Genomic DNA, 22,794 nt, shown 5'->3' with positions numbered 1-22,794 from the left:
TGACTGTCAGCTGGAAACTTTGGTCCTCCATGTGGATCTCTCTGTATGGGCTTGTTTGGGCTTCTTCATAGCACAGTGACTGTTTCAAGGGCAAGCATCCAAAGAGAAAGAGCCAGGTAGAGACTATATCCTTTCATGATCCAGTCACGAAAGTCACAGAATTACATTTACCATAGTCATGGCCCACTCAAAATAGAAAACTTTTTCCATATAAAGAAATGTAGTCATAAGAAGTAAAAGTTACCTATAGAATGATCAAAAGATTGGGAAATATGCAGGTTTTTTATCTTTTTCTTTTTTTGGAAGAGAAACATACCATATTCTAAGCCATTATTCCTAAGCCTTTGACAACTGGGAATATAGCAGAATTCACTTAACATCTGTGGAGCACCTTATATGTGCCAGACTCTAGAGAAGGTGCCGACAATATATAAAAGTTATGTATAGCTTCTGGATGCTGAAATCTCAGCTAAATGAAATCCTTATTAACCAAACAAGCAATAAATCATATGAAAAACTTCTCACATAAATATTTTTTGTTCATTTAAAGCAAAATTAATTCCATTTATTCTAGAATGTCAAGTCATTGATGACCATGTGGCATGTAGTTGCTTTCTTAAGCAATGTGGACTTTTTTGAACAAAATTATTCTACTGAAAAACACACATTTGGAAAATAAAAGTAAGATTTTTAAAACATCTCAAGAAAAATAGAATCACTTTTCCCTGAGAGGAAGTTTATACAACACATACATTTATGGGCCTAACCATCTGGGTGTTAGTGTTGTTTTTTCTCTTACCAGCCAACTATGTGGCCTTCAGCAAGTCAGTTAACATCTGAATATGTCACTTGATCTGAAACTGAGCAGTATCATGATTACCACTAAAAACTATTTTCAACAATTTGGTACATTTTAATGTAGTAGTTAGCCTATTTCCATGCTAATGTTATCCTGTTTTACTTTATTTTTCTAATTTTAGACATGCATGTTTTAGTGTCAATGTTAGATGGTGACTCTGCTAGTTAAAATACATATCATGAAAGGCAAATAATTTATATTTTTTAAATAAATGAATATTGCAAAGTATTTTAAAAACATTATTCTCTTAATCCTCCCAAATGCCCCAGTTAACCATTTCAAGTAGAGAAATGAGCTATATTTATAGTTGTTATATTTAGTTGTTGAGTGATACGCATAAGATCCTACACCAAGGCAGTGAGAGAAATGGGAAAACCTAAGATCAGACTTCCTCCACTCTTGAGCCTTAATGATTTAGAGCATGCTTCCTCTGTGTGTTATTCATATTAATGAGTGCAAGTCATGGTACTAAGGGCCAAAAATGTCGTGCTGATAATCTACAGTTAAGCTCTTCAGCTCCATACAAATCTCCCTTTTGGCTTGTATGGAACTTGGCAGCTCTGTTTTTAGCACTGTTCACATTTGGCTTACTGCATCCTTCAGAAATGGCATATGAGCACTTTATCAGTTTATTTGATATTTTAAGATGCATTTCAGCATTGTGTACTAGCACTTGACAGAGATAATAAATACTTCCCACTCCTCATTCCCCATCCACTGACTACATCTGAGTAATCTGCAAAAGTGGATGAGAAGGATAAATAGAACAATTCTAGGAATCAGAGTGAAGAAAATGTGGACCCAAATAATCTACACACAAAGTATTATAACCAGGGTTGGAGACTGAAATTAAAAGGTAACCAGAGATAAGAATGCTAGGACCCAAGCATGAGAAGTTAACCAGTCCAGTCATCCATACTAATTACAACTACTGAAAGGGTTAGCAAGTCTACTGACTATAATATGTTACCAACTGTTTACTTCTTTATGGGCTCTCCTCCATGTGCTCAGATACCAATTTAGTGTTAGTGGGTTCTCATAAATCATCCCTACATTCTCTTATCCCTGAACTTGAACATAGCACATTTGTCAAGCACCTATCACCTGCCTCCCTGGCCATGATTCTGACATGAGTACCAGCCCCATTTATCCGATGTCTCCTTAGCACTGCTCTTTGGAAAATTCAGCTCTTACTGTCATTTTACTATTGCTTTTTTTCTTCAGTAATCATGAAGATGTTTGGTCCTATGGTAGGTCAATTTTCAGATGTAAGTTAAAAAAATCTATATTTCTATATCTGTATCATCTATATCTAATCTATATCCACATCTATATTTATATCTACACCTACACCTACATCTATATCTATATTTATCTATGAATTTTCATATATATGAATATGGAAATCATGTGGAAGGCTGCCCTTACACAGGTATCCCCTGATCAGAAGTGAATTGCCTATTGAGTTAAAGAATCCTCATTAATGAAAAGCTCCAATCAAGACACTTTTTAAAATATAGTATAACTATTGAAAAGAATTATTGTATAGAGAACTTCAAGAACATCTGAATTCGAAATTGTAGAAATAAAGAAAATTTCTAAAATATATTATTTAAAATATTTAAGTATTTTAATCATATTTAAATAATTTCTAAATAGATATGATTTAATATCTAAATCCTCATGTTAGCAGTTATGGTGATCATAATACTAGTGTCATAGAGTTTAGATTTACTATTGAGAGAAAAGTACATCATTATAAGTAAAAATATATTTTAGTTTTTCATTAATAGATGCAAAGTAGGGCTCGTAAAATGACTTTCATTTCAGAGACCATTGACTTATACCATTTATAAATTGTTAGGATGATTAAGCCATTATTACATAAAGGCAAAGAACAAGAGTTAAATGGTTGTTGGAAAGAAGAAAGTATAGATACTGTAAGAAAATAGAATGAAAAAATAAATTTCAGGTTTATATCATCAGGTTATAACCTTACTGAGAATTTCCTCTTTTGTTGCATAAATCTTGAGTCAAATTTAACTTATGATAGAGCTTTAGTTTATTATCATATATATTAAAACTCTCCTAGACACCTCACTAGATCATTGGTTTATTTTATATGTGTTATGAATTTACAACACATCAAAAATTCAAGTATTTTAATAAGAAGACAGAAAATTATTTTCACATACATGTGTATATATGATTTGCTCTACTTAGTTTCTGGCATAGGTGAGTATTTATAAATAATCATCTTCATCATTACATTTCTTATAACTAAACAATGAAGTGCATCTGTAGTAGTAATCATGAGATAATCATATCTCTGGCATAATTAGCAGGTATAGGACACAGCCAAGTATCTCTAATGCCTTAGACCGTGATTATATTATGATGAGCATACCCTGCAGGTTGCCTAATTTTCATACTTTTTTGTAATGAGGTTTTAAAATGAATTTTTCTCTTTATAAAATATGTTAACAGTAATACTTCTGAATAATCAATGAAGTTTACATATGGTTCAGTGGTTGATTTTTCCTCGTTTTCCAGTCTGTTTCTTTCTACACTGTATCTTTATCAATATCTCATTATCTAAAGATATAAGGAAAACTAATTAGTAATCCAAATGTCTTATCCAAGTATTCAGAAATTTGTAAAGATTAAAATTCAACAGCGAAAAAACATGCAAAGAAGTAACTGAGTTTTCTGGCATTTCAGCTATATACTTCTGCTCTCCAAACGCAGATAAACATTACCTGTTTCTGAATAACTTGAATATTATAGCATGGTTTAATTTTTTCCCTCCAAGCCAGATGGGCCATATATCAGAAAAACAGTATTAAGTAATACTGATATATTTGTTGCTATTTCTTTTAGTATTGCTTGTTTGATCACTTTGTTGAAATTGCCTGATCAATTTAGCTTTTTCCCTCCATCTGAATGACTGGTTGGCTGACTTGACATTGCTTTTGTACATTTTTTAATGATGCCCTTGCAGAGTCAAAGACTTAATGGATACAGTGAGGATCACCGAAAACAAAGACCCGTGCTTTTTTTTTTGTAAATGATTAGTTCTGTTCAAGAACTCAGAGATTTGCACACTCCAGTACTAACCAAAGGCTTACATCTGTGTGTTCCCCAGTGCAACAATGACTACGTGCCTGTGTGTGGTTCCAATGGAGAGAGCTACCAGAATGAGTGTTACCTGCGGCAGGCTGCCTGCAAACATCAGAGTGAGATACTTGTGGTGTCTGAAGGATCATGTGCCACAGGTGTGTATGTGATCTTGAAGACTCTCTGAAACCTTCTGAGCGGGGTCTGAATCTAAAAACCATGTCTTGCTTCTCCTGTTATCGCCAAATAAATAATTCAAACTATTAGCTAGACAAGCCTCTTATTCTTTTGTACAAAGCATGCATTATTCTTATTCTATGTCTTTTTGCATTTCAAGTCACTTCTGGAAAAGAGAAAATCTACCATAAGGATGTTGGTAGATTTTAATATATATGTTACTTAATGAAGTGCAGGCAGTTGAATAATATAATTAGATCTCTAGATTAACCATCCAGGTGTCAAATATATAGAAACCTATCTATGCATGGATACAGTTTGTTTGTGTGTTTATTTTGAACAGTAACATTGTCTGTTAAAGGGCAGCCTTGCATATTTGGGTTTGAAAGTCAAGAGGTGGCTAACCTTAGCAGCTTTACAAAATGCTCCTTACCATTTAGTAGATTATTTTGAAGAATGTTTTTTGCTGCACCTTCTAATGACATCTGCGCTTTCTGACAGTCGGTCTGGGATTCCACAAAGCTTTTTAATTATATTAGTTGCATTGAACAAAGAATAATATGCGGAAAAGTAAGGGAAAAGCTCTTTAGCTTTTCAGGTTTCGCTTTTGTGTACGGTGGTTGTCAGAGCTAAAGAGCATTACAAGCAGAAAAAACAATCAAACAAACAAAAAACAAGATGAACAAAGCCTAACTTGATAAAGCAGTGCTTTAAAATGAAACCAAGTTTTCGGGTTAGGCATTAGACATTAAAATCACATATATTAAAGAAACTTTAGTGTCTCATGATAGTTGTCCTTAATGGCAAATAGTATCTTTCTGGAAAATCATAATTTCAGAGGAATTGGATGATATAAGCATATTCGGGAAAAATAATGATGATATAAAATATAAACTTCCTTCAAAAATAGAAATAAAGAATAGGGAAAATCTGTTTTATTGAAAAGTACCTCTTAGATAACAGGTATTTCTATTCTAGGAAATTATGTTAAAAGTTGATGTGAATCATGCCTAAGATAGAGTGGTAAAAGAGCACAGAGAAAGTCTCATATTTTTCATAAGATTATCGTACGCCTTTGATTGTAAGTAATTGATAATGTTCCAAGTTGTGACTGCCAAAGTTTCTAAGAATTAGCAGAAGAGAGGTAGAGGAAATGGTTTCCCTAGTCATGTCTATTTATTCTTTATGGACAACAATGCAGGCTTTCTGGCTTTGGTTTTAGTTTTTAAGTAGCTTTTTGCTCCTACATGGTTTTTTTCATGATGTTGTGAATGTCCTTTCTGGAAGGGTGATCATAAGACAAGCTGGACTGGTTCTCCACTTGCTTCTTATTTGACAGAACAAACAGATCATTGTTGCTTGATCTGTGAGTGAGAAGTAATAAGTGAAAGTGACAGTAGGAAGTGAGTTATTGCACTATCTTTCCCAGTAGGAAAGGAGGAAGACCAGCCTGCTACTCTCATAGTAAGGATGGGGAAAATAGAAAGACAGTGAGCAATTTAATTACAAAAGTTCAATCTACCATATCTAATGAACAAAAAATGAAAAATGACACATTAGGACAAATGGAATAGGAAAAAAAAAAGAGAAAGAAAAGAACCTCTGACTCATGGAAACCAGGAATGATGTGGGCAAATACCAGAGACAACAAAGAAAAGGATTTGCCTATTCATATAGGATATTGTCTATCTCTAACAATAGCCAAGTGAGAATCAGTGGGCAGTACTCATAAGCAGTCATGAAGTTATAATTATGGCTAAAAATGTTTGGTAGCAAAATCTCTCTTTCTTGTCAACCTCAAAGTTCTTGTCAGCACATACAATTGCATTTTTCTGATTCATTCAGATTTTTCCATTCCAGTCCCTAATGTGTTGGTTATAGTATAAAAAGAAATACTTAACCAAGTAGAAAATTTAATCACAATTGAGTAATCCATCCCTAGCTCATTCACAGATTTAAATTTCTTCGGGATTTAATTAGTACTGAATGCATCTTCCATTGACTTGTAAATCTAAAAGGTTTTTGGCCTGAATAATGATGGAGGGACCAAAGTAATTTTGATTAACCAGGTCTGACTGTAAATAAATTGGAGCTCTGACTTCTGATTTAAAAAAGATTCTTCTTCTTTTCTTCATATATTTTCCACTTATTTTTTTAATGCTGTTTGACACTGAGTGGAGGTGGCAAGTTGTGATCTTCAGGAAGAAAAAGCAATAGAAGATACAGCTTTATATTTTTATTTAATTGAACTGAAACATATTTTTTTTTGTCCAAAAATCATTTTCTATTGGGCAGTCTGGTCAAAAACCTCACTGTCAACTTCTTTTTTTTTTTTGCCTTATAAGAAATGCATTGACGACGAACCCAGATTCAGGTCCAATAACATGACTTGTTTTCTTAGGTGTTTCTGTCTCATTAATAAGATTTTTGTATGTTACTTACCTCTGTTTTGCCAGGGTGGCTCATTTATAGTAGAAATCATTAGAGCTTTCCATTACTTTTTCATAATGATGCCATGGAATTAAGTGACTGTTTTTTCAATCTATCTCTCTTTCTTCCCTAGTTACTTAATCTGGGTCAAATCAAACACAAATTATCTTAAGAACCATGGTGCATGAATTTTTAAAAACATACATGGGAACATAAACTGAATACTACTGCCACTTTCTTGATTTTCCCTAGCCATATCTTTTTATTCGAAACCTATGAGTAAATAGGCAAGATGTTCACTCAAAATTTTATTTATTATGTTCCAGACAAAGGTTTAAGCATTGAAAATATGTTAGTGTGCAGTAAGCTTCAAAATAGTTCAATGAAATAGACGTTACTATACCCATTGAATAGAAGACGGATAAGCTTAGGAAGATTGAATAACATTCCTAATGTCGTCATCCAGTAGTAATGATTTAATGTTTGAAGCTTGGCATCTTTAACCTTTTATGCATTTCCTCTAATATGCATGTAAGTATAGAAAGCTGAACTAGACATGGACCTTGATTTTAAAAAAGTTTACAGTCTTAAGTGAGAAAGGAAAAAGAAACTATATGCATTCAACTAAAGCACAGGTAGAATATATTAGTGTTATAATAGTACAACCTGTTATTAGCACCTAATCATTGTAAGTAATACTGAATAAAACTTTCAAGTTAATTCAAATAAAGTCAGTTAACATTTTAGCCTTGAAGGTATATAAAAAGGAGACTTTATACATTGACTATTCGAGCACTGCCCTGTCCAAAAGTAATGGTGCCAAGGCGTGATTTTCAGTTCAGTTGAAGGACTGTTCTCCTATTATGGAGATGAGTGCATTAGCCTTTCTTGATCTGTTATCATTAAATAGTCAGGTCATATGATTAAAATCTTTATTTTATTCTACATTTACTAAGAAGGTTTTTATTATAAATTGTTTTACCAATTAGCTTATCTTTAAGGAAAGGATATAATGGCCCAGAGACGTAAGCCTTACTCATATTAGCAATTAATAAAAGACTTGATATTCTTACTTAATACAGTGTTAATCCTGTGAATTTAGTAAATATGAGTCTCTGCCAAGGCTTGTAATTCAAACCACTGCTCCTTCATAGCAGTGCTAATGCCTAACATGATGACAAGGGAGACTATTGGAGAATAATCGATTCTTCCACATGTGCCAGGCTTCTGTGGATTTTCATATACCATGCCTCTTTCTATGCAGTACCACTCAATAAAGTGTCATGGTGGCAAACAAGTAGAAGTAATGTTTTATTTTAATTGGATTAAAACATCAAACACAAGTTTACAGAAGTGACAGTCGATACAATTCTTGAACCCTGGTTAGCTTTCAGTGTGACACGAAGGCATAGCAGACAGACAAAACCAGTATTAGTCTTATTTCTCAGTATAAGGTAGATAATATAGAACCATATGTATTTAGAATGCAAAGGAATGGGGAGGTAGAGGGAAGATGATTTCTACACTTAACAGGTGGAAGCAGATGGAAACTTAATGGGCTTGACTCCAGCTAGAAAACTGGATATTTCTGGGTACTGAGTTCTCAGAAATAAACATCTCTGACCAGTTGTAATTATGTAGGAGGGAGGGGAGAGAGAAAATGGAGAAAGAGAAATGCAGAAGGGAGATTATTGTTTTTTTTTTTTTTTTTATTCTGCCACCATCACCTAGGGTATATTCAATTTAAAGCACAAAGACAAAGCAAATCTCACTCTTCTACTGGTTTCAAAAACAAAAGATGCTTTTGGTGGTAGATACATTTATCCACAATTGTGGTATTTGAAAAATATATTAACAGTTATAAAAAGATGTTTATTTTTAAACTGTTTTTCTCTTTGTGCATGTGCGATTTACAAGAATGTAAGCCTTAATTATGAGTTTATTTGTTGCATGTCTTAGACTGTTTAATTTCTAAATCTCACTGATTGTTATAAGCATCTTATTTTCAATTTCTTTTGTTACTAGAACCAAATTTATTCTGATTAAAATAAAAATATGAAAGATTTTACATAATCAAGTTAGGAATTATTTTAAAGCTAGATGACTCTTCATAAAATTTAAATATGAAAATAATAGAGAATTTATTTTATAAGTAATGCTATGTAAATTAAATTGATATCAATACATATTTTAGATTAAATATTAGTAATTTTCTCAATTATTTTATTGTCTCAATGAAGAAAATAATTATGAACTAAAAAAACAGTTACGAATAGTTTTTGAATATGTTTTTCAAGCAAAAACAAAGTATTTCTTTTTCTTTTTGCAGATGCAGGATCCGGATCTGGAGATGGAGGTAGGAGTTGCCTTTTGTATTTGACGACTTACATGAGGACATTATTTATGGATACATATTTGCCATTATAAGTATCTGAGAGAAAGTCACATTTTGCATTTTAGGAGAGGAGAAAACAAACAATATCATTCTCCTTATTAAGGAAATGTATGTACCATGCAAATTATTTGATATATTTATGAATCATACTTAAGAACTCGGTCTTTATCTAATCTTCCTTGTTTATTTATTTGTTTGTGTCTGAGTTATCTTTGAGATAAATGTGCATGTTAAAACTTCTTAATAGAAGATTTCAAGCATATTTGACAGGGCAGAAAGAACTCATGAGGAAATTATTTAAATACTAGGTTTTTTATAATATTGCCCTCAATTACCAGATATTAATATTAATATATGCATAACTATCCTGTAAACAAGGTCTTAATTATCAAATTAATAATTTCAAACTGAAGGAGCTTAAACTATGAGAGAATATGATATTTATAACTTAAACTTCATGTATCAGTTGGAAACTCCTTTCTTTTATTTTTTTCTTCTTATTCTTCCTTTCAATTACAGGTGCTTTATAGTAACTTGGAAAAAAATCAAGTTCTCAAAAAATAATTGCTTTAGAAAAAAACAAGCATATAACTCATTTATTTCTGAATTGTATTTTTTAAAATAGTTATTCTGAAAGTTGTGGTAATGAGTATTTACTTTTAGTAACATAAACTTTTTTAAATCAGAAGCCAAACAGTTTTAATTGAATTACTTTTATTTCAGTCTTTGTGTTACTTTGCTCTGCAATGATAATGGTTTTAATTATCTTTAAAATTTTTATTGTATTATAAGTTGCCAAAAAAGCTTAATAACTTGAACCATTCTAGTTTTAGAATGACCTGGACAATTCCATTTCACATAGTCATTGAATTGTACATGAAATATATTTGACTCACTACCTGTGCTATACAGAGGACGGACTTGCCTCTGTGTTCTGATGGAGTATCTATGACCAGGGTATCAGAGGAGCCAGAATCAGTTTCTTTTGAATTAACTAGAAGTGATTGAATTACCTGTGATTGTTTGGTTAATCCAACAGTCCTAGCTAGTGATTTTGTTCTAACTACTGATCGCTATAGGATATATTCTCAATAATGTGTACTTAATTAATAATTGGGGTATCTTTGCAAGCACTTTGGATGCTTAATGGTTATTTTTCTAATTTATTTTAATGAAGGTGAATATAATTCTCAACTGGAGTGCATTGATCTGTATAGTGCTGTGAACAAATTTATTTGCAAAAACACTTATACATCATAAATGATATCATTAAACCCCAAGTCCAAAATCACTGTAAAATACATCATTTTTTACTTTTTTTTTAGATTGTTCTATATTTTTAAATGAATGAATATTACCTTAGCAATAACAATTAGATCTGATTATTTAGAAAATAAGGTTAATCCATTTGCGTAAGAACATGTGTTTACTGCATTTGAGGGAACATTTTTGCTATGATATAAAAGGGATAGAAAGGTTTCATAAAATTTATATTAACTTACTAGTATACATTTTTTAGAGAGTTTTAAAATCTTTAACTATCGATTTATTCAGATGAGAAAATTTAAAGGGCTAACTTTATTTAGGTAAAACATGTTTACTATGTCTCTAACATGATCTGCAAATGTGCATTCATTCATAAAGGTAATTTGTAGGGCAATATGAAACAAAAATCTTAAAGGCTTGCTTTTCCCAGTTCAGTAACTATATCTTCTTTTAGTGCTTAAGAAAACTCATTAACACAAATAATAATTTTGTATTATTAGTTTTGAACCTAAGACCTGCTATTTATGGAATTCTGTCTTCAAACAAAAATGTTTAGTTGGAAAGGCATCTACATCAAATAACCTTTATTGGATAGACTCAGAGTTGAAAAAGTTTATGATAAACTATAATTACCTATATATGCGTCCTATAGGAAGATAATGTGTGGTAATGTGTGGACCAAATTTCAAAAAATTTCAGAAAATAGTTGAAAGAAAAGGGTTGGTATTTCAAGTACATATATATATATGGAGATTTAGTGTTGTAAATACAAAAATGGGTTTGTGTAGGAGGGATAATAACATCTTATCCACCCACAGACTTCCTTAAGCAACAAATACTGCAGTAAGAAAAAAGTATTAAAGGAACCTCCTCTCAAAATCTAGGGGTGTGTGGGTGGATCATTTTTAACCCCTGCTTTTCTCTCAAAGTCTTTCAGTCATATTATAAAGACAAGTCTATGAATACTTTTCTTTACTCTCTTTTAAAAATATTTCTGGATTAATTAGACTTTTGGTGGATTTCTAAAAACAATAAATAAGCCCAGTAAAATAAAAACTATATTTCGATTATTAAAATAATTATAAATGTATTATCCTGCTATAGGTCTGGAGGAATCCACAATTAAATTTTAATAGCATCATATGGTAAGTTGTATGATAATGTCTATAGAAATGAAATGTGTCTAAGTCATGTGGCATAGATACAATGCTATATTTTTATTTCATGAGATAGAATGAAGCACTGGGCCTATTTATACAACTTATATAAATATGTAGTTTTAAGAGAATTTTTTAACAGATTAATGTCAGATATGTGTGGCAACAAGTCAAATTAAATTTATGTTTGTTGTTTGCATAAAGAAAGCTTGATTTTTATTTTAATTATCCAGGTAATTGTTATTATGGTAACTTTGGTGTAGACAACCAGTTATATGTTTTTACTTAATACAAAAGTGTCTTGTGCAATTTATCTTTGTATTATATTCAGATGTCCATAATTAAGACATTTACTTCATATGTGTACATTTTGGATAGAACGAGAAATATTTACATTACAAAGAATTGTAAACTTTATTCTGCCAGTTCTGATTATACGGATTGCTGGAAACTGGGAAACACCATTATAAGAAGTCTGAGAACTTAAAAATCATTTAAAAAAATTCTTACATTTCTAGTGAATTTTTGATGATATTTAGGAATTAAGTTGAATTGAACAAGCCTAAATATAACCTAGGCAATGTGGCAAGATTTCTGGAGCTGTAAAGATGAATATGACACAGTTCCTTACACCTAAGGAGATTATATGTAAATTCTCTTCTTAGCATACAATGAGAAAAATATTATTCTAATTATCAAAAGAAAAGTAATTCTCTACAGAAATAAAATGTTAAATATACTGTAAATAACAGGAAACTGAATATTCATTTCACAAAATATTCTTATATAAGGCTGAGGAATTTTTTTTCTTCCATGTTGCCATATTCATTCCCTTTCCTGACCTCAATTTGTAGCTTCTTCACCTTACCGTCATGGTCAAGTTCTCGCAAACACAGTGTGCCTCATCATGTATTTTCTCCATTGGGTTCACGTTAAGCCAAAGTCTGACAAGTATCAATTGTTAGCAGCTTCAGCTGAAATACTGATTCAGTAAAGAAACTACCACATATGCAAGGTCTGAGATTTATCCAGGGCAGTACACGCAGGGAAGAAAGCAGAAACTATGCCTGTTTTTGCTGTTCCACACCTCAGGGTTGCTGTTCTACCTGGAGATGGGTTCATAGCCATAAGAACTTCAATCAAAATCTTATCTCAGCTTTCCATAGGTTGGAATCCATTTTGCTTTCTTTTAACCGCAAAGAAAAACAATATTGCAACAATAATGAAATAGGGTAGAATAAGTGATGACCATGTAATGGATAATGAAATTGGAAAAATACAAAAAGAAAGGAGAGAAACAAAGTGAGAATGATGGAAAGTAAGAAGGGAGGAGAAAGAAACCTTTGCCATCAACATGGCTGTGCTTTGTTTTCACACATGGCTACCATCTTAAAAATAAAAATTACTTGTTTTTCTTTCAGTAGAACAGTAATAGGTGTCTGATATTCCAGAGAAGATTACTTGAGAATATGAAATAGATGCTACAAACTTTTGTCTGAACCATCCATATATGTTTTTTAAACCATATCTAGGAAAAGAAATGAAATCGTGTGCAGTTGGAATGGCTTTGGACTGTGAATGGCTTTGGATTGTGAATCAGATTTGTATTCTAGATTTTTAATTGGCTTCAAGAATGCTTATTTCATTTTTTACTCTCAGTCTCCTTGAATATTTATTTATTTTATTAGTAAAAGAGAATATCTGCTTGTAAGAAGATGATTATAATAAACTAATGCAAAGAACTTTGAACTCCATAAAATTAAAAATGAAATTAAAAGAATTTATATTACCTTTGCCTTAGTCCCATTTACTCTAAGAATGTAATTTGTCTGAAGAGTTTAATTAGAAGTTTGAATCTTTTAATTAATGATTTTTACCATTCATGATTTAAAGTATTGATGCCGAGATAATAATCAGAAATCTATGAATCCAATCATAGTTCTCAGTATTTAGAGACAACTAGCTCTGTACCTTGAAAAGAAGTGAAACGACCCTGTTGATATTAGAAAAACTGTCGTTACACAAGTAGATGAGAAAAAAAAAGTTAAAATTTTCAAAACAGCAAATGATTATCTTAAAACTATAATGGTAGTCATATTACCTCTATAGAAAACCAAAAAAAGAATAGGAGGATTCACAATCTGAAGGATTCGGTATACTTACAGAAAGAATTTTTATCAGGGCTCTAAGCATTGCAAAGTTTTTCTAAGGGGATTTGAGCTTTTTAGAAACAGATTCTTTTAAAATAGAGGTGAAGATTTTATTACACTTTTGCTTGACATTAGAGTATGAATTAGCTAAATCTGTAAGGATGCCTACACTTATGTATAATTGTTTTTAAAACACTCTATGGTTTATAAAAAGGACTATCATAATATTAATTAATATTATTTTATCACAATAACAACCTTCAGATGTTTGGGTGATGGTCAGAAAGGATGAACATCTTACCCATGGTCTCAACAACAGTACATATGGTAACTAAGCCAGTCCTTGAATTTCAGGAGATGATCCTACCTCTTGTAGTTGCTTTTTGCAGTAACTACACCACACCCTACGTTCTACAGTTTATATAAATTATATAAATTATAAACTCTATCAACTATCATATGAGATTTTGTTATCTCATTTCTTTACTTCCTTCCCACTCTCATTTTTATTTCTGAAATTATCTGTTCTATTTAACATAGAACTCAAACCCCTATGGATTTTTGTTGTCTGTTTTCTAAGTTAATCAGACTCCTCAATTCGTAATGATTGCTGTCTATTTTCTATTAATTTTTTCCTTCATCCCCCATTCCTAACCTCATTCCTTTTCTTTTATAGGTGTTTACTCTGAGATATTTAATATATTTTAAATTCTTGAGGGAACAAATATGGTTATGTGTTTAGCAGCAGGAAGTATGGTTAAAAACCAGGCTCTAGAGCTAAACTCTGCGTTTGATCTTGGCCTCACCGCTTACTAGCAGCATGACCATAGACAGGTTACTCAGCCTCTCTGTTTTTAGTTTCCTCATCTATGATCCTGGCAAGGTTTCCCAGGAAGCAGATTCTGAGGTTGAGATATGTGCAAACTATATTGAGTAGTACTCTCAGAATCAGCATCTATGGAAGAGAAGAAAGTAGTACTCTCAGAATCAGCATCTATGGAAGAGATTCTGAGTAGTACTCTCAGAATCAGCATCTATTGGGCAGAGGGAGAAGTTGAACTGGTGTAGTTTAAAAGGGGCACAGTAGGCCCACATGGAGCTCTCAAGATGGAATGATCTCTATAAGGTATGCTGTTTGAGATGTTAGGTCTTTACCTTTGCACCTCACCATTGATGTTGGCAACTGTAAAGCAGGAGTGTTACCTTGGGCCCAGTGTCTCCATTTAGCTGCAGACTAGATCTAGAGGGGGATTCAGCTGTGAGCTGTTTATGTTCAACACTCGCAGCAACTGGCCATGGGAAGATGTCAACATTGCACCATGTCATTCTACACAGTCAATAACATTTAAAAGAAAGAACAAAAATGACAAAATTCTTGCCTTGGTAGAGCTTAATTCTTGTGAAGTGACCCAAACAGTAAACAAATAAACAAGAAAAAAATATAGATTATCAGATGGTAATGAGTGCTATGTATGATGAAAAAAAGTGGGATAAGGGGAGTTGAGGGGTAGGGTTCCTAATTTATCTAGCGTGTTCAGGAAGGCCTGGACAAAGAGAAGGAGAAAATGAAGGGGCAAACCTTGCAGATAGGTGAGGAAAGGGCATTCCAGAACTGTAAATGCAAAAGCTCTGAAGCCAGTGCGTAACTTGGGTGTTCGAAGATTAGGGATGTTAGTTGGATTAAAGTGAGTGAGAGGGTGCTTGGAAATGAGGAAGAGAGGTGGAGGAGGGTGGTGACCTGCAGACCCTTCTTTAGGGTTTGGCTCTTCCTGTGAGTAAACTGGGAACCATCACAGTTCCGGAGCAGAGGAGAATGTTATAATCTGACTGACGATGTTACAAGATTACTCTAGCTGCTGTGTTACAGTAAGGGAGAAAGTAGGAAAGACTTCTGCAATTAAAAGACAAAAAACAAAGTTTCTCTTGTTGCTGAGGTTCAGGAGTTTGTGGTATATCCTCTAGAGTATTCTTTGTCTATCTTACATATACCAACGAGTCTTCTACCCATCTGAGAGACATTGTCTATGGTTCTTTACAGGATAGATATCCTAGATTTTACTGTAGTCAAATCCATATTTTCTCAAGGTATTTTTGTATTTAGAGTTTTATTTAAGATGTCCTTCTCCTATCTTGGTATTTTTAAGTAAGCAGAAAATTTCACTTGTCATCAGACAGATTTTAATACATAGGAATCTCTCATTGTGTGCTACGGTGCATGCCAAATTGTACTTAATTTGTTTCAAATTTGGATTTGAAAATATCCAAATTTGTTTCAAATTTGGCTTTTTTTTTTTTTTACTATACTAAATGTACAATCCATATTGTACCATATGATTTTCAATGTGTACTTAACAAAGAGCAATTTCATTTTCTCTGGTAAGTTACATACTTGTTATAGATTTAGGATTTAAAAAAAAAAATCCAGGAATAAATAGAAAACAAAATGTTTAAATAATGTTAGCATACTGGCTCAATGAGTCAAACCAAAAGAATTATTCCAGTTCTTGTAAGTTAGTGAACTGGTTCTGAAAAATCTTATTCCATGCTGCTCTCTCTCTGAGAAGAATAAAAGAAGAATGAACTGGTTTTTACATAAGGTTGGACTGATGTTTCTAAGAGCTGTTTTGCAGGTGGACCATTTAAGCTGGACCCATTCTCAATTAAATAATGTTGCTTTAAGCTTAATATTTTCCATATTTTTTCTAATTTCCAGCTGTTTTTCTCTCTTTTTAACCCTGTAGTTTGGCTGACTAGGTGGCTGTTCTGTCATTACCTTCTTTTGGTGAAGATCACAAACAGAATGGTCATTATTAGTGGAATCAATTAAAGAGGGTGCTCATTTCTATGGTGGCATCTACGCAAAATTCATGTACTCTGTACATATCTGGTCCTGGCTAAATTAAGAAATCTTGCATGATCTTGTAAGCATTGAATGAGGGTGGGAGTCATTTCAGATACACTGACTGTCCTCTCCAGAGACTGTCGCACGAATAGAAATAACATGACCTTTGACAAGTAGAATTTCTGACATATTGATTTAAGTGATAGTGGTAGAAACTTGGTGAAAAAGCGTGTGGAGCTATATGGTGTCTTATTTCCTGAGCCCTTTGAGCTTTGTGATGCACTCTGAGATCTAATCCTTGAGGACTGGAGAGTTTACAATGTTGAGGATTTTATTCAGTCACTTAGAAGGCAACCATAATCATAGCTTGAATGTGGTTATCTTCGAAAGTAGGTGTTAATTTTAAATACAATTAAAAATAAACACAAATGGCAGTTTAGAGATAAAAGGGAATTAGTAGTAGAGTTATAGTACTGCATCTTAAATAGTGGGATATTATTAAATGGTTATATTCTAGAAGCTCATGCTCTCACGGCTTTGAGGTCCATGCTATCCAACCATGTTCAGGCCTTGATTCAGGAATCTCCCTTGGCCTCTCATGAAGAGAGAGCTCCCTTATGCTAAGCTCTGCTTTGAAATAGAATGTAGCAGAGTTATAAAGCCAGTCCAGTCCTATAAATCAGCACACTCTGCGAATTTTCCACTGTGAATTGTTCTCAGATCTCTATCTCCAGACCTTCCACCAATCCCCTATTTCAATCCCTAGTCATCTCTTGTATAACATTGAAAAAAAGCCTCCTAATTGGTCTCTCTGCTTCTAGTCTTGTCCTAAATTTTTCTTACTTGTACAGTCAGAATGATTTATATAATATACTTCTCTGAACATATCATTTCCCTGCTTATAACCCAGCAATGGCTGCCCTTCATCAGAATAAAAGTCAGTCTTTGTTTTGAAATGCATGGCATCTGATACTAGTATATCAACATGTTCACTTGTGATTTACCTCATTCTACTAAAAGTGGTGTGCAGAGAAAAAAATTGAAGATATTTTAGGATTCTAGTTAGTTAGTTTGTAGGTAATTGAAGTAATTTTACCCTATGTGAATACTTTATTCCATATCCAAATTACTTATTAAAATACCAAATGACTTTGGCCAGAGAATAGAATCATTTGGAAATCCATTTGATGCCTTCATTTAATTTGACATTGAACTAGTGACAAAAGCCCGTCTTGTCTGAGTTTTCAAGGAATTACAATGATTACTCCACATAAAATGTACTTTAGCTATGAAAGAATATTACTTGGAAAATAAAACACTGGATATTAGTTCTTTTCATGTAGACGCTTTCTTGATTTAATGAAATGAGAGAGTAGAATCCTGTGAGTTCAGATTTTAACTTATGAAAAATGCAGTGGTATATGTAGAAGAGGAAAATAGAGCCTCTATGTGATGCCATGGGGATTCTAGAGGAAATGATTTTAAAGTAAGTCACCTCACTGTCATCAGACTGAAAGTAAAGGTGCAACCAGCAGAATTCCATAGACTTGTGCCTGGCATGTAGTAGGTGTTTGATAAGTATTTGTGAAATTAATGGATGGATGAATGGACTGGCAGGACAGCGTCGTCAGCTCCTGGGATAGCATTTAACTGATGCATATGTGAACGCGGAGGCCACTCTTTTACTTCCCAGTAACCGCTAACTATGGCGCTTGACTGTCTTCGAGTAGACATCAGAAGTGCCATAAGACATGTCCTTCCTCATGAAATCTGCAGTGATTCTCTTTCTCCCACCAACTTGGAGCCACGGTTCTTACCCACATCCTCAAGTTCTTTTATCCCATCTATTTCCCCCATAAATGAAACTGGAGCAATGTGGGAAGGTCATGCTTCAAATATAAAAGAAGATATTTATGGGGATAAAAAGGAGAGTTTGGAGAAACAACATTGGAGAGCAGTCTGGTGAGAGAGAACACGACTTCTCAATGCAGAATATCAGAAGAGTAAAGGAGAAAGCTGTGGTGTTCGACATTTTGTAGAAAAAGAGTTTGTGTCCACGTATGGAACTTAAAAGGTGGAATGTTAAATGGCTTCGGGCTTGGATAGGCTGAATTTTTTTTTACAGTTCCAACTCAACATTTCTTATTAACAAATACAATATTTAGTCATTTAAAGCATTTCTTCCCCCAATTGTTTCTATACCCCCATACACACATGTATGTTTTGAAAAGAAAATCCAGGAAAAAACATATCCCAGATGTAGATTTTCTTCCTGACTCTATGTCACATGCATTTTTCTCACCCATCTAAAATAGCATTTACTGTTGTCAAGAGATATTTCATTAGGAAATATATGGTTCCTTCTTGCCAGACAAGACAAAGGTTGAGATCAGTGTTTGGTACTGCTGAGTAGCAGCTCTGACAACCTTCCTCTACTCCAGCACTTTTGAAAATGTGTTCTGTAGAACTTGAATGCCTCAAAAGGCTATTATACCAGAGGATATACCAAAAGGCTATTATACCAAAAGGCTATTATCCAGGTAAGTGAGATTTAGAAATGCTGCATACTTTGACCCCTTTTGAAAAGTCACAGGTAGGGTGACCAACTTGTTTCAATTTGCCCAAGACTTTCTAGGTTTAACACTGAAAATCCTGCATTCCGGGAAATTTCTCTGTCCTGCAAAAACCAGGATGATTGGTCACCTTAGTCACATATGAAAGACTGAGAAGTCTTAACAGTGAAGAAGCATGCTAAATTTTGTTTAAACAGTGCTTTAAAGGAACTCCTGACCATGAAACATTTTTCTTAAACAAAGATATTAAGAATCAAAGTAGTCTATGGTACACACTTTGGGAAACTTCTCCAACCCCATCCATTTGTCTCCTGGCCCCTGCATCTTATTAGTGTTCTTCTCTCTATTGCCCTGTGTTTCAGGGCATATGGAGACCTAAGGAATGGTAATATACTATAAGGAAAGTCTTTAAATGATCTATATTCCAAGTCCTTTTGGTAATTGCTATCGATAATTCTGGATAAGTCTTGAATATATGTTGGGCACTATGTGTAAATTTCCAAAAAAGTTAGTAAAGAGTTTTGAGGCTGCTATTATATGACAACACAGGCATTCACAGAACTCTCCTCTGATCCCTCTCTCTGTAGGGACAATACCCGAGGGGAGAGGAGAGAACAGGACAAGAAGATAAAGATGGATGGAATGGAATGCAGACATTTCCAATGTCTGGAAAGGGGCAATGATTCAGATCCAGAGCCTCTTAGTTCCACTCAACCATCTTTTTTTAACGGACAGTTAAAAGCTTGATCTGTTTGAGCACAACCTATACTTACCACCGCATCACAAACTAGGGCAGGTGCCTCTTTCTGCACCTGCAAACAATCATAAAAAGCAAAGCCCATTTTAGTGAACTCTAAAGGATTGGTTGAATGAACTTATGAAAGGGATTCTGTTACACTGAATAATGCATTTGTTTCAACAAAGTCTTAATTTTTTCTAAATTCAGAGATATTTTTTCTAACTTTTTTGAAGTGTTTTTTAGCTCTAAATATCTGAGATTTAAAAAGTACTATTTCTGACATTTCTAGCACAGAGTATTTACTGATAATGCTGAGGGAGCATTTCTTTTGACAAAGTTTCTAATTTTTGTACTTCTGGGACAAGGCCAAGCAAAAGAAAAATGCAGTAGCTGCATAATACTCCCTGAGGTTACTGGGAATGAAAAGGAATAGATGGAAAAGTGCTTCAAATAGCGTATTACTTTTAGGTATGCTGCTTTCAAATTGGCCAATTATAGAAACACTGATAAAGACAAACCACTGCTAATTTACTTATATATTTACATGAATCACTAATTTTACACAGCTAATAATCTTCCCCAGTAACTGATAATCCCAGTTTAACACTCTAAAGATTAATTTGTACTTATTGTTTTTTTTTTTTTATTAAGACATTTATAATGAGTGCCTACTATGTGTCAGGTATTTTATAGCCATATAGTAAAAATTTGCTATAACTCTTCAAGAAAGACATATCATCTCCCTATTTCAATGTAGAAAATAAAAGATACAAAGACGAAGTTACTTGTCCATGACCATGCAGTTGGTGGCACGGGCAAGTTCCCCTGTTCACCATTGTTTCATGTGTGGCCTGCCATATATTTTAAAGTCAGGGATTTAAAATAAAAATTATAATCTTTCATATTAAAATATGTTAAACCTTTACTAATGTGATTAAAATGAAACTGCTGCTGTTAAGTAGGAATTTCTCACTTATCAGAGAAACATCTATGTCATCTGTTTTGTGTGATGTGACTGGCTTATTAGTCCCGTGTGTGCACATGCACTCACACACACGTGCACAGATTTTTTTGTATTCAGAACATTTATTCCACTAGTACTTACTGATAATACAGTACTTATACTTTACTAGCCTTGGTATTGATAACATGGTATAATAGTTTTATATTTTGTGCCAGTTGTGTTTTAAGTGCTTGAAATACAGGGAAAAAAAATCCCTGTTCACATGATATTTAATTCTAAAGGGAAGAAACAGACATAAAACCGAGAAAATAAATAAGAACACTTCAGAGTTCAATAAAACTTCTTTTATTGAAATAAAACAGGGTGACATAATATGAAATGACTGGGTTTTGTGGGAAGGGTGAGGTTTGTATGGAATGCCTGAATGATAAGGAAGAAAGGTGCACCTAGAACCAGAGCCAGGACATTCAGAGAAGAGAGACGAGCAAATGCCAATGGCCAAAGGGAGACCTTAGTGAGACGCGGAAGCAGAAAGAAGCTAAGTGTAGCTTGAGCACAGTGATTGAGCAGGAAAATGGTAGCAAAAGAGAGTAGAGAAGGGGTAAGGATTTGGATTTTATTCATAGTGTCATGGGAAGCCTTAGAAGGGGAGTAATATAATCTGGTTTATATTTTTAAAAGACTGCTCTGGCTGCTTTGTGGAGAATAAATTATAGATGAAACAAAAGAGGAAGCAAAGAAACCAGGAAAGGGATTATTGTAATAGAACAAGTAAAGATAACCCTGACCTGGCTAGGGTGATGGCGACAATGATGGTGAGAAAGTGACAGATGTATTGGTGTCCCATGACTCCTCAAATTACTTTTCATTGTTTCATATTGACATTGCTGTGCACGAAAAATGTTGCATGCCAGTATAAATAAGGATCTGGAAAGGAGAAGAAAAAATGAGAACAATCTTGTCACCTCATTTTGTGCTGCTCAAATTCTCCATACACATTCAACATGAATGAATATATAGGTTTACTTTTAAGACATGAAAATGTTTTATAAAAAGCATCATTTAAAAAAGCCAAAGCCCATGCGTTGAACCAGTTGTATTCATCTAAGGCAATTTTCTCAGACTTCAAGAGAAAAGCAGATTGATGTGCTTTTGGGATTTTCAACCAGTGGCTTTTCAATAAAGCCTGCATATGTTGATGTTTTGTTTTTCATTTACCATTTTAAAGTTATACCACTTAAGCAGCACCATCGGTATAGAGGTAAAAGGTAAAATATAAAAAATAGACATCTCTATAATTTGGCCTTTAAATGGCTTTATGTATTTATATTCTATGTAGGATATGTAACAGATTGTGATAACAGAATCAGATATAATCAAATTGCAACATTACTAATCCCTTCTGCTGACTCAGAGAGTGGGAGTTCCACTTCTTATATACATATTTTTTCTGTAACAGCTTATCACTAGCAACACCTTTGTAGCAGTTCTCCTGCTTTGTCAATGTGAATGTCCCCACATAGCACCTTACCTATATTTGCCATTGATTCTCACAATCGATTTTCTTCTCTGGAGACAACTAATTTGAGTGGTTTGAAATATAAAACTTAAGGCTTCCACCTTTGGTTTTCCAGTTCACATAGCAATATAGAAGTCACTTTCAAATGCAAAAAACCTCAAGGCCCTCAGATAGATTTTGTTCAACTTCTATGATGCTGCTCTATTTTATTCCTCTAAAGCCTGTGGCCTTTCATATGTAGTGTTAGAGGGAAAATCCCACATATGCTGTTAGAGAGATATATAAGCACCACTGCAATTAAACTCTGCTTGTTGATCCGTCTGAATACAAATGAGGACACCAGAGCATCCTAAGAGTGACAGCCGTTTAGTTCACTCTGCCGGTCCAGTCTTGGATGGAGACTTAAAAAGGGCTGTCAAATATTTATAAACATGTGTTTTACATATTTATTTGACAGATTATTTTAGAGTTTTATGTTTTTGTGTGTGTTTTTTTTTTCTTTTTTAACTTGTTTTGCTTTTCCTCCTTTTTAAGCCTAAATTGCAATTCTATTTGATCCTACAACTCACAGACACGATCCCTTACTGGATTCATGAAGTGGGAATA

General features: G+C 33.5%; 1 protein-coding gene across 1 annotated transcript in view; it reads left to right on the top strand.

The window, feature by feature from the left end:
- TMEFF2 (transmembrane protein with EGF like and two follistatin like domains 2) overlaps positions 1 to 22,794 on the top strand; it is a 214,401-nt gene that overhangs the window by 7,660 nt on the left and 183,947 nt on the right. The window contains exons 3-4 of the mRNA XM_039844298.1: positions 4,005 to 4,134; positions 8,913 to 8,939. Of these exons, the coding sequence (XP_039700232.1) occupies positions 4,005 to 4,134; positions 8,913 to 8,939 (157 nt within the window). The remainder of the gene's footprint in view (positions 1 to 4,004; positions 4,135 to 8,912; positions 8,940 to 22,794) is intronic.

This window comes from Pteropus medius, unplaced genomic scaffold (assembly GCF_902729225.1).
Source record: "Pteropus medius unplaced genomic scaffold, Ma_sr-lr_union100, whole genome shotgun sequence".
Lineage (NCBI taxonomy): Eukaryota > Metazoa > Chordata > Mammalia > Chiroptera > Pteropodidae > Pteropus > Pteropus medius.
This window is presented reverse-complemented; position numbering and strand designations above follow the sequence as displayed.